This window comes from Notolabrus celidotus, chromosome 24 (genome assembly GCF_009762535.1).
Source record: "Notolabrus celidotus isolate fNotCel1 chromosome 24, fNotCel1.pri, whole genome shotgun sequence".
Classification (NCBI taxonomy): Eukaryota; Metazoa; Chordata; class Actinopteri; order Labriformes; family Labridae; genus Notolabrus; species Notolabrus celidotus.
The window spans coordinates 6,439,040-6,451,450 of record NC_048295.1 but is presented as its reverse complement, the minus strand read 5'-3'; the positions used below and the strand labels follow the sequence as shown (position 1 = coordinate 6,451,450).

The 12,411-nt window shown below is 41.7% G+C and overlaps 1 protein-coding gene across 1 annotated transcript; it reads right to left on the bottom strand.

The window, feature by feature from the left end:
• Positions 1-3,797: 3,797 nt before the first annotated feature.
• On the bottom strand, positions 3,798-11,800 carry LOC117808457 (cyclin-T2-like). The gene is made up of 9 exons (XM_034678214.1): positions 11,561-11,800; positions 10,994-11,075; positions 10,777-10,905; positions 9,498-9,558; positions 9,330-9,392; positions 9,197-9,242; positions 7,201-7,364; positions 5,934-6,004; positions 3,798-5,837 (listed from the first exon to the last, which is right to left on the bottom strand). The coding sequence occupies exons 1-9, from the start codon at positions 11,716-11,718 to the stop codon at positions 4,767-4,769; spliced, it is 1,845 nt and encodes a 614-aa protein (XP_034534105.1). The 5' UTR covers positions 11,719-11,800; the 3' UTR covers positions 3,798-4,766.
• Between the last annotated feature and the right edge of the window lie 611 nt (positions 11,801-12,411).

The window sequence follows — 12,411 nt, the reverse complement described above, 5'->3', positions numbered from 1 at the left end:
TGTCCTGCATGTCTTCCTCCTCTCTCTGCTCCCCATGTTTTCTGTCTCTCATCAGCTGTCCTGTCAAAAGGCACAAAAAATATTACTTAAAAAAAAAAAAGGATAAGGTATCGACTACACATATTTTTGAAAATGTATAGCTCCTTTCTTGTTCTAAATTATTATTCATATGCTGATGATAACGCAAGAAGCAGAAGGCACTTAGCTTTCATAGTATAAAGACTGGAGCGAAGGGGAATGAGTAAGCACTTGTCGATTTTTAAAGACTTACATAAAATGTTAATTTATGAGCTTTCGATTTCTCAATTGCAGCTGTCAATTTGTGCTAAGCTATGCCAACATGCTAACTCGCTTTATCTTCAAAAGTGGTAATGATCTTCTATAATTATCAATCCCTTCAGTTGTTCATTCACAAAAGCCATAGGAGAGTATAAACTGAACCATTAGCCGGAAAATAATTATTAGGGTAGGTATTTTCTCGGTGTTGTGATTGCGGGGTCATTACGCTCTCCCTAATGAAACAAACCAGCGGAGAGCCTCCGACTCGACTGTAGCCGTTATCATCGCCCTTCAGAGAGTAGAAAAAGGAAAACACTTCAGCAGCAGGCTAATTAAAACCAGAGAGGTCTGGATGAGGAGGCCAAACAACCCACACAGGTGGCGGGCACGTCACTGTGTGTGTGTGTTTATGTGTGTTTATGTGTGTTTGCTACTGTAGCACATCATGTTTATGCATGTCTGTATGTATTTATATGAGTGTGGGTGTGTGTGAGGCAGCAATTCATGTTTTCCTTCACTGTGTGTGTGTGTGTGTGTTCAAGGCTGTAGTTCCTGTTTGTGTGTTTATGTCAGAGGATGATTGTTAGAGGCGCCTTCCATTCATTTTAATGGCTACACCTCCACCAGTGTCCCTTCATTCTGCTGCCTCCATCCCTGACAGGAAAGACCTTGCAGCTTTCATCTGACAGGACCCTGCTCAAATAGGCCATTGGTGCACCATAATTAGTTCAAATGTCGAAGCTGGTGAATTATTGATGATTGGGGACGAGCAGGGAGGAAGACATATCACATCAACTGTGTGCTTTTTTGGAGCTGTTTCTTTTTAAAGGACAGCTGGTGCTCTGCGAATCCCACCGCAAACATGAATCTCTGGCGTTCAGGCCGCGAGAGGATGCATTTGCATCAGGCGGAGGAATAAACTGGGGTAGTAAAAGGAGTAAGTGCAGAGGATATTGTGAAATAATGTCTCCTTTTCTTGGAGAACAGCTGTCTCGAGCTTGCGGTGCAGCATGTGACAAAAAAAAAGGGATACCTTAGCAGTTGGCTGGGAAGAAAAAGTAAACCACATCATGAAGACAGAGGCTAATTTATGCTCCTGCCAATCACTGGGTATAATTGCGCTACCATGGCATAATGGCAGCCCAGGCCTAGCCATTTTCCCCCTCAGGCTCTATCTCAGGTACTTAGAGGGGTTCCCATCAGCTCCTGATTTTTCAAGAGAGACCTCTCAGACAGGAATGACAATGGACTTTCAATGGCTTATAATTATGCCACTTTCCTGGGCATCATTTGCATTAAGGCTGATACGGGTGCAAGTGCACCGTATGCCGCTCTGCAAAGGCCTTTTGATCAGCTCCACCGCCGAAATTACAGAGTGCCGTGACATTTCCTGGAATGCCTGTGAGCCTCCGCCGTCCGACAGTTATCCAAATCTGTTAATTAGATGGATCAAGTCCAAAAGTTTGTGCCGGCACGTGTGCGGCGACGGAACACAAAGTGTGCAGGGAGGCACCTTGGATTGGTGGCAGGGAAAGCTGCACCCTTTTCCAAGGTTATTCAACACTGCGTCTTGTTTGCTTTTTTAAAAACATTCCTCTGAAGGCAGAAAATGATGCTGGATGTTTGTGTTGCTGCTGGCACCGGAGGCCAAAGGTAATACTGCCATCTAGAGGAGAAAAGGCGGTATGTCCGGTGTGGATCATTCAACACATCAGGACATAATGAGGGACTTGTGCTGTACATCATCACCTGGGAGTGTGTGGAAATAGCTGCCAGTGCTGTCCTAAAGAAACAAATGCAAATGATGCTGTCAGTTTTGCATCTATTCATCTTTCAGATGAAGTGAATCACTTCAAAGTGTAACTTCATCTTGCATTTAGTTTTAATTATCTACCTGTGCTGCTGAAACAATCACCGTGATAATAACCGGGGTTTGTGTCTTGTACCTTTGCCGCACACGGCTATAAATGTCCCTTTCTGTTGAGTCGTAATTAGAGCTTGGACCGTGTTTTCCTTTCAGATGGCTCTTAATTCTGGGATTTGTTGCTCACAAAAGCCGCTCTCATCTCTTCCTCTCTGCGGATTTTCGAGCAGTAGGCGTCTCTTATTCAGCTCGAGAGGTTGCTGAAAATAAATCATCACCCTCCCACCAGTATGCGAGAAAGTCCAGATGGTTGAATTTTCACTGACGTCCTCCCGCTGAATTTCCCCATTGTCTTCCACGCTAAAATTAGAAGGTAATACTTGGTGAAAACGCTGCGTCTGCTCTGAGGGTGCTAGTTAATTATCAGGAACTGGATTTATGTTCCACCCACAAATGAACCATCAGCGCTATATGTGCGAGAGTGTAAAAAAGCCAAACCTGAAGCTCGAAACCCCCTTGAGGTTTGCTGATGGGAACAAATGACAGGTTTCGCTGTCAAACAGTCTTTCCTGTGGGAAGAACAAAAGAGAAAATGCCCTCAAGGTAATTTAGCAGCTGAAAGAAAAAGATGACAATTTTCCCCCCACAGTTTCTACAATTATTAAGACACAAAAACCTGCTTACATGCAAATTCCAAAACCTCTAAAAGTGAACTTAACTTTGCTGCAACGTAGAATCCCAATCATGCATCATTACATCAAGTTCTGCAGCACAGCAAACAAACTACTCATCCTTCCTGCAGCTCAAATATAGCTGTTGCAGCAAAACAAAACGACAGTCAATTTAATGTGAGGTAATTAGTAGTAATCCGGTGGTGGCACAATCAATAAATTAATTCACCATATGTTAAGCAGATAGAAGGCAGGGAATGACCGCTGACTACTCTCTTTTGATGTGCAGCATTTGACAAATGACTGTTTTTTATCTTCAATTGCAGCGAGGGCTTAGATTCAATGGGGAATAAATCCAGTGTTATGAAGCTGGGATTAACCATCTGCATGATTTGGCTGTTTCTCATTTTCACATGCGATATGTGCTTTCCAGGCCAAAATTAGGGGCTTAACTTTTTAAGGGCTGCCAGAGTTCCATTTTTTGTACATTTTTCTTACAACAAACTGGTCAGTCTTGCATAGGCAGAAAACATGAAATAGACCAGAACTGCACATGAGGAGAAAACTACAGCAAAAAAATAATTATTGGATATTTTTGTTTTTGAGGGGGGAGCATTTGTTAAGAGTTCGAATGTCTTACCTGTGCTTGCGTTAGTTCCCTCGGTGTACTCTGTCTCCAAATACACACATGCTAGGTTAATTGGTCAGTCTAAAACGCCTATAGGTGTAATTGAGTGGTTGTCTGCCTATATTATAAACATAAAAACACATTGTTTATGTATTCATCTTATGTTTTAATTTGCATCTTGAGGTAAGAGGGATGTGTTTGTATGCAAGTACACAAAGGCGTGTGCCAGTATTGTCAGAAATTACCAAATATTTAAGGTGGCTGGCGTTAAAAGCCTCAGACACATATTTTCCAACACAAATCAACATTTCATCATTCCTGCAAGACAATCATGTGAAAAAAACATTGCACAGAATCAGTTTTACACCTTTATTTGGGCTCCCAATACACAAATCGAGGATATGTTCATCGATACAGTCTGCTTTAGATCTCATGATACACTGAATGGAGGAAGGTCTGGACTGATGCAAGAAACCAACAGTTTTTAATCTGTACTACAGTCCTATATACACAATCTTATTTTAGAGATCTGTATTTTCTGACAGAATTAACATTGATCATACTGGATAGCGATTGACGAGGTACAATCACAAGGCCGTTTTGCAATTTTTAGCCGATATATCTTAAATGCACTTTCACAGCAGATGTAACGTAAACTTCATTTGTAGCTCTAGAGTGAGTCTGCACGGTAAGTTCAGGTGCGGCCTTGGAAGTCCCAGCTAATAAGACAGCAAATGGAGCCGGCCTCACATTTGTAAAATCGCTCTCTTTTCAGAACTATCGATGCATTCTTTGAAATATTAGCAGACCATGATTCCTACGACAGAGACGAGTTCTGCCCTCTTCGGTGATAACATCTCCACGTGTACAGGTAGTAAAACCCAAACAGAGGAAGAATCGTTCTTATATCAAAAAAGTTCAAGACCTGAGATTTTTAGTGGGACAAAATGTCCTAACATAAAAAAAAAAAAGAAAAGAACTGTCCGTAAACGGTCACGATGGCTGCGAACACTAGCTACGTCTTCCCTTTAGTGACTGGAAACATGCACGGTAAAGTCATGTTAAAAGAACGTCTAAAATCTCATTTTTCAGTCACATACTTTAAAACTTCATGGTTTGTTTCTCTTTTGTTGCAAGCTAGTTGTACACAGCTCTATGCATATAATTTTACATTTGACAGCTCAACATGTATCGTCACTGATCAGCGTGGAGACACGACTGAGGGCGATGCAGAACTCATAACTTAAGACAAATAAATTCATTTTTTAAAATTCTATTAAACATGGTAATACCTTAATCTAGACAACGCGGGACTCTCGGAGGGTTACAAGTTCATTCCTTGGGCACTTAGTAAAGAGTCCAGCATGTCGAAAGTGTCTTTGTAGTCAGTGTGTTGGCCGTTAGTGGTCAGCATACCGTTGGTTCCGTCATGGCCGTGGTGCTCCACCATCCTCGGGCCGCCCTCCGATGCGTAGTGGGATGAGCCCAGGCCTCCTTTGGAGCTCCTGCTGCTCTTGGACGAGTGGTGGTGGTGGTTGTTGTGGTTTCCGGCGTCAGAGTGGGGCCTCTTCCGGGACGAGCCCGACGAGCCCACGTCGTTGCAGTGGCCGACGGGCGCTCGTAAGGACAAGGAAGCGTTCTCTATTGTCCCTCTGCCGTTGCCGCTAATTGAATAAGCGTGCGAGTGGCCGTGTTTTGAGTGGCGGTGGCTGCCGTGCTCTTTGTGTTTGTCTTTCCCACTCAGAGCGCCGCCTTGATCCGAGCCTCCGTGACGCTCTGATGAAACTTTGATTCGCATTTTGAGCTCCTCGCTGGTAGCAGAGCCGTTTTCAGTAAAAGCAGGCTGCAGCCGGCTCTTTTTAGAGCTGGACTTTTCCCTCCTGCCTTCACCCGGCTGGCCGGCCTGCTGTTGGGAGCGTTTCTTGTGATGGTGCGAGGTGAGGGGAGGAGGGGGTACGTACATGTCTGCACCTTGCTCGTCTTTTATTCCGTTCTGTGTAGCGAGCTCTGCCGCCGCGTGTTTCTCTCTGTACTTTTCAAGAGTCAAGACTTTCTGTGGCCGCGAAAAAGTGGCGGCATTTGTCCCGAGCTGCTGCTGGTTTTTACTGCTAGACCCGCCTGCGGCTTTGTGTTCGTGTTTAACCAGAGTGAAGTCTGGATGGTGAGGTTCGGAGAACTGGTCGTAGCCGCAGGACTTTGAGTTGTCGCTCAGCGGCTCGTAAGAGGCGTAGGAGGCTGTGATGGAGCTCAGGGAGGGCATGTCTGAAGAGTCGGAGCCAGACGTGGAGGGGAAGAAGGAGTTGGAAACACCGGGGAGGCCGTCGAGGGACGTGCCCTGGTAGGTGTTATCCACTGACTGACCATCAGTCTTTGGCTTCTTAGCAGCTTGTATGGCCTTCAAACAGAATCACAGAATTTAGAGTGAGAACACACGTAAAAATTATAATATATATGTCATTAAATTATACAAGTATAAAAGTATCTGTCATACCCTCCAGTTTCTTATCCTTTTTAGCCTGCTGGGCGTCTTCTCCAGGATCTGAAGGAACTCGTGTGTTAGCTCTGAAAACAGAGAGAACATCAGGGGGTCCATACTGTAGGCTCATTTACAACATATGCCTTTCATATTATTTGCACAAGCTAGGTTTGACTCTTCCTATTCCATTATGTCAGCTAACACAGACATGATAACTGGTCCTGCTCAAGGTCTCTGTCAGGTTAACAGTTGTCTTCCTGCTTGGATAATTGTTGTGCCTCTATAATGAAATCAAAAAGTGTATTGCCTATGCTTAAGATCATTAAATGCTAAATCAGAAAGAAAAACAAGAAGAGTTTTGAAGACCTTGATATAAAAACTTTGCTTACACCCCTACCTTAGTTTTTCAGACCGCGGTCCAAGCCAAAAGACTTTCTTCTTTGTCTCACATAGAGACAGAATAGTGCAAGGTCTTCCCTGAAAATGACGCTCTGATGCCGACTAGCTGGCCTGGAAATCATGCGTCCATGATTTCCAAAATGAAGGTTCATTTTGATCCATCAGACCACAGGACTGTTTACCCAAGTCCACCTAAGACGGACTCTGGCCGCTGGGAGGAGTCACGGACATTTCTGGATTGTATACTGCATATATATGGTTACCTCTTTGCAGTAAATGTGGTTTTTGGATCTTATTTCAAGCTCATGTAGTGAGTTGCACTGCAGAGTGATGCCTGTGTTTTTATGCAGTGCTGCCTGAGCATCTAGTATCAGTCAATGGCTTTGTCTCTTTGATATTACACACCGTAGTTGATGAAATCTTCAAATTCTGAGCCATTTTTGCGAACACATTTTTCTTGAATTGCTTGACTATTTTCTCAGAGTGGTGAACCTCTTTCCATCTCTGTTCTGAGAGACTCCGGCTCTCTTGTTAGTAACCCTGTTGAAAACTAATGCAAGATGTTGCAGATTATGTTTTAACATTACGCAACTTGACCAGTAATTTGTTGTCCCTGTCCCTAATGTTTTGAAACTCATAAAACTATCACATTTTTCAATTTCAACACTTGGATTTGTCGTCTTCGCAGTATTTAAAATTAAATATAGGTTTTACATGATGTGGAAACCATCAAATTCTGCATCCCAGCTCTTTGAGAATGAGGGTTGTACCACAAATAATAAATGTATGAGCTTTTAATGACCTAAAAACAAAGACAATAACTCACACGTGAATAGAACCAACAAGGCAAACGGACAAATAAACCAGTCATAGAAGCACTTACCGTCCAGCAGTTGTAATGTAACAGTGCCGTCCACGTACTCCCACCAGGGTTTGCCAACTGTGGACACGGGGATCTCCCAGTTGGACCACTTGCACGCCAGATGGATGCAGACACACGCGACCACTGTGGGCCTGTACTGGAGGCAGAAGGTGGTGAGGTGCAAACTGCAGGGGAACACAAGAAACACAAGAGACAAGAGCAACTGTGAGTGGGCGGGCTTCTCTACTAGCATACATGTATAATGAACTTGTAGATGAAGTTCAATCAATACTGACAATAATTAATACCACAGCGCATACACACAGCCTTACCTCAAAGAACTGGAACATGTAAGACAACCTAAATTGTTAGAACATGTTCCTATGTGTTTGAATAACACCGTTCCATATATTATTTTAATATTGTAAAGGGTCATATTATTGGTTTATTATTAAGTAAAGAGGAACTTTAAAGCATTAAAAACAGTGTTTCTCAACCTCTTATGGGGAACAAGCATCGTTTTAGGAAATATTGTCTTAAAATTTTAATTAAGTGAGCTTCTTTTGTGTAAGTGTGTTAAGAGTGATGATACCTCTCAGACTGAGAAACACTGGTGTTTGTTGCCAAACAATTAGGTGTCATATTTTCTAGGGTTAATTTTCTAAGCACTCTAAATCCCAAACTACACTGCAAACTGGCTCCAATGTGCTAAGTCTAAAGAGACAGTCCTACAAATAAGGCCTAGAACTATAAACACACGAATGGGGAAAAACTAAGGGAAGGATCTAAATTAATTTGCATTAAAGGGCAAAAGGAAAAAATCAGATTGTCTGGTATGAGAAAAGTGCAAAGCCAAAGACATCATGGGTTAAAAATTGGGGTCAACTGAGCATATCTGATGATTATGATTGCTGGAGATGTGGAAGAAAACTCTTCATCGGGTTACTAAGAATGTCAAAGTTGTGAAATGTTAAAATCATACCGTATATTTCATTGAAAATAAAGCAAAAGACAACAATCAATTTTTGTTTGACGAGACATAAATGCACATTTAAATTTGATGTCAGCAACATGTTTAAGAAAGTCGGGACAGGGACGACCAAGAAATGTAAAAGCTGCTAAATACTAAAACGAAACTCCTGAAGAAATTTCTCCCAACTACTGAAGGAATACTTCAGGGATACTTATTTTAAATGTTCCAGGGACTTCTGTTTATTCCTTCCATATTTTTGCCACCCAAAAAAAATATTTTGGGTCTCCAATTAATGAGAATATGGTGTTATATTTCCCATTTCTCTCTCATCTCTATGTTTTAACTCACATTAAGAAAATTACTTTAAAGATCCAGTCTACCATCATCTGTTGAGATCATCAATCTACTTGACTTTATTATTTATATATATTCATAATTAAACTAGTAATCTCTGAAAATAAAAAACAAGAATAATTGCAACCTCTATATCAGTAACTAAATTACACAATGATACCAGAGGTAAGCGTTAAATGGACATACAATCTAATTTTTTTTCTCTGCATGATTATCATTGCGATATTAAACTACAGAACAACATAGCGGAGGGAATCAGTTTGCAGTAAAGTTTGGTGTTTAATTGTTAGCTTTTTGGGGGTATAAAAAATGTGCAAAATAAAAAAGTTAAAAAAGAACTGTAAACTATACTTACCAAAGCACTCTATAAGTTTAAGAATCTTTAGTGGCAATCTATATTCAGGCTACCGTTTGAGTTTGTTTGTTTTTCTGAGACATATGCACTCCGTACCAAACAACCTTGAGAGGTAAACAGCATCACTACACTCCACATTGTGCATTCAACCCCTATGTGCCAACACAGAGCCCTTGTACAATACACCGCACAAAGCAGCCGGACTGGTACTGCCCCACTCTGGGGGTTCCCAGGACCCAGGCGCAAACAGGGCGTTGGACACAGGAAGGGGGGCCCTGCAGGACAGGAAGCTATAGTGTGCCATTACAGTGCAATAATGGGAACAGGATAATAACCTGTTGGTAGCCATGAAATAGGAAGTCTGTGCCAAATCCTTGCTTGCTGTAAAGAAGAAGAAAGTCACATTTAGAAGCAAGCTAGAATGACATTATTAGTGTGAACTAGGAAACATGAGACAGAAGGTTTTACCTCGCACTAGCTGGGAACATCTCACAACATCTGTGTGTGGATGATCAACTGTAATTTCAAAACCTGCAATCAAGAAGAAGAATGGACATAATCAGCTGACAGTTCACGCAAAACGACACAAAGCAGGTCTCAAGGATGATGTGTTGAAAATGTGTGAACAGGACTCACCCAGCGTCTGCAGCACTATTGTTTCCAGTGCTACAAGCTCTTGTGCCTGCTGCTGGAATGCCTAAAAAAATGACAAATTAAAGAACAACTTTAAATCTGGAACATGAACAGGTTATTGAATCAGGAGCATTAGGAGTGTGGAAACTTCAAAGGACAGGAGAGGGCAAACAATCATTACAGGAAGTTGATCCTGAGCATTTGTAGTCATATATTAAAATACAACTGTATGAATATGATACAGTGCTTCAAACATGTACTGGAATTTGTGTGCATGATCAAAATTACAATATGGTTGGATGAGCTTATTACCCGGCTTTCTTACTGAACTTCTGGCTGTGTAAGATGCTTGATTCTGATTAGTTAAAGCCCCCTGACAACGGTTATTAACTTTCACTAACATGAGCAACACCAGGACGCAAACTGATCAAACATCATGTCAAATCAATCCGCGGAAAAGAGTTGAGGCACATTAAGCTTCTGCTTGTTGACATCATAGACCGTAAGGTGAGGTAAAAAGAAGCAGCAGGGTTAGAAGTTGTGACACTGACTCATTTACTTTCAAAGGTGTGTGTGAACCACAGAGCTCAGAGAAGGAGAGCTGAATGAGGACAGTTTCATGTTAAATCCACCAAAACAGGCAGATAAGAATCCATCACCATGGAACGCTAACTGACGTGGAGTCACCGGGACTATTTTTTAACAACTGTATACATAGATGAATAAAATAATCTTTTATCAGTGTTTTTCTGCCACTGTGTTTGTATTTTAAGCTAGTAAGAGGTATAATGTATGGCTGGCAGACAAGGAGTTCTATTTCCCATAACTTCATGCTAACCATACATTAGCCCTTACTGACCTATGATGTGTATTAATTCCACTAATGAAATATGTTTTCTATCAATTGGGGGAAATAATAATAAAATAAGTGGAGGAAGTCATCCTGCACCTGGACAAATCTGCTCCTCGCGGGTCTGTTTTACATTCATATTAATTATTCGCAAGCACGCACAAAGACTACACATCAGACTTGGTTTCTCTGGACAAATTCAACTTGTGGGAAAGCAGCTGTAAGAATCAGTCTGAGTCAGATATAACGACATTACTCTCACTGACTAAGTCACGACCCGGCTTTGTCATCTCTCACTAAAAGTCCCACAGAGTCACATCACGTAGTGTAGGGTTACCAGAAACCACAGGGCGGAGGTTTTAGCTCACATCACTGTCTCGGATGAGTGGCACATGAGATCACAACCTCTTTCTTATGTCAGAGTTTACTTACGTTGCTCTTAATGTCTAGGGCCGGCTCTTGTGGGTTAACGCAGGCATGGGCTATTTTAATGACATGTTCCAGCTTCCTTGGCTGCTCCTCCACTTTGGCTGCCAGGAACAACGTAGTCTGGGAAATGATCTGTTTGTGAGGGAGAGAAAACCAGAGGCTATTTCAGTTTTCAGAGCTTAGATTGTAAAAAATACAGGACTTAAAGGGTTGTACTTACATTTCTATGGAATTTCGTGAAGGAGTGGATCATATAAAACCTATGCATATATACTATAGCGGTGTTAATAATAAGTTGAGACCTGGAAGAAGAGTTAAGGTGTAATAAATGGTTAAATGCATGAATGTATGACTCAATTGGAGGCCATATCGAGTTAGCGCAGCTAGCAAAACGTGCATCCAGAGATAAAATCAAAAGCACATAAAAATAATTAACGTCAGCTTCACTTATGACACATATGATCTTTAACTCTCAGTAAGAGTCTGAATAAATTATAAAACATGTTTAAATGAAGGTGTATCGCTTAAATATTGGAGAAAAGCTAACAATAGAATCTGCAGACAAAACAATGGCTAAGCTAGCAGGTAGGCCTCAACCCTCCCTGCTAGCTTAATTTAAGCGTTAGCCGAGCTTACAACAACAGAGAAGACTCTTAGTGTGTTATAAGTTTAAAATGCTTTCAGATACTTAAAATAAAAACTATAACAAGCCATAGCTGCCCGGTTTTTGTAAGCTAATGCTCGAGCTAGCTGTGGGCCGGCAGCCCTCTGCGTCTCGTAAGGATACACGTTGAGTCTCTGGCCTATATCCTGGATCAAGTTGGCCGCCTGCTGCCGGTACGAGAGCTCCCTGTCGGCCTCGATCCCACAGCGTCGTGACGGCGTGTTTTCCAGCTGCTCCCGGGAGAAGAGCCATTTCGTTGAGGGTCCCCGGTGCACCGCCATTACGCTCCCACAGCCAAGCCCGACGGTGCTAGCAGCATCGGGAGGGGAGCGGGGCTATGGGGGCACCGGAAGGACGAGATCAGCAACAAAAGCTGGTGGGGAAACCGGGTGTGCGTTTGGGAACAGCGCCACCTAGTGGATGGAGGTGCGAATTACACTTCCACTCAGTGTGCTTCATTTATAATGTTTTGTATTGTTAAAAAGGCCATCCTATTTACATTAAACTCACAACTATCCTAAATAAACACAAACATTTTAAAGCTACTTTACAGTCAAGCTCCATGATATTAATAAACACAGTGGATCACCTCATAATAATAATAATACCTTTATTTGTATAACACTTTTCAATACAAGTGCTTCACAAGAACAATAAAAACACAATAAAAAAACAAAGAAGCAATACAAGCAAACTAACAGTAAAAGCAGAGAAGGTAAAACGTTAAAGATTAAGTAATTACAGGCAGTATCAAAAATGTTTCAGTAGTGACAGGTTGACATGGTGTGATTATGATTATGATAAAATGAGTTTCAGTTACAATAATAATGTAATATAACATAATATAATATGGCAAAGATATACTGTATTATAATTATCTATCTGCTGCATTTTGCAGTCTGAAGTCGGTGGATTGATTTTTTGTGGCCTGTAATTCTCATTCTCTACCACAAGATAGAAGCAAAGACAAAGAA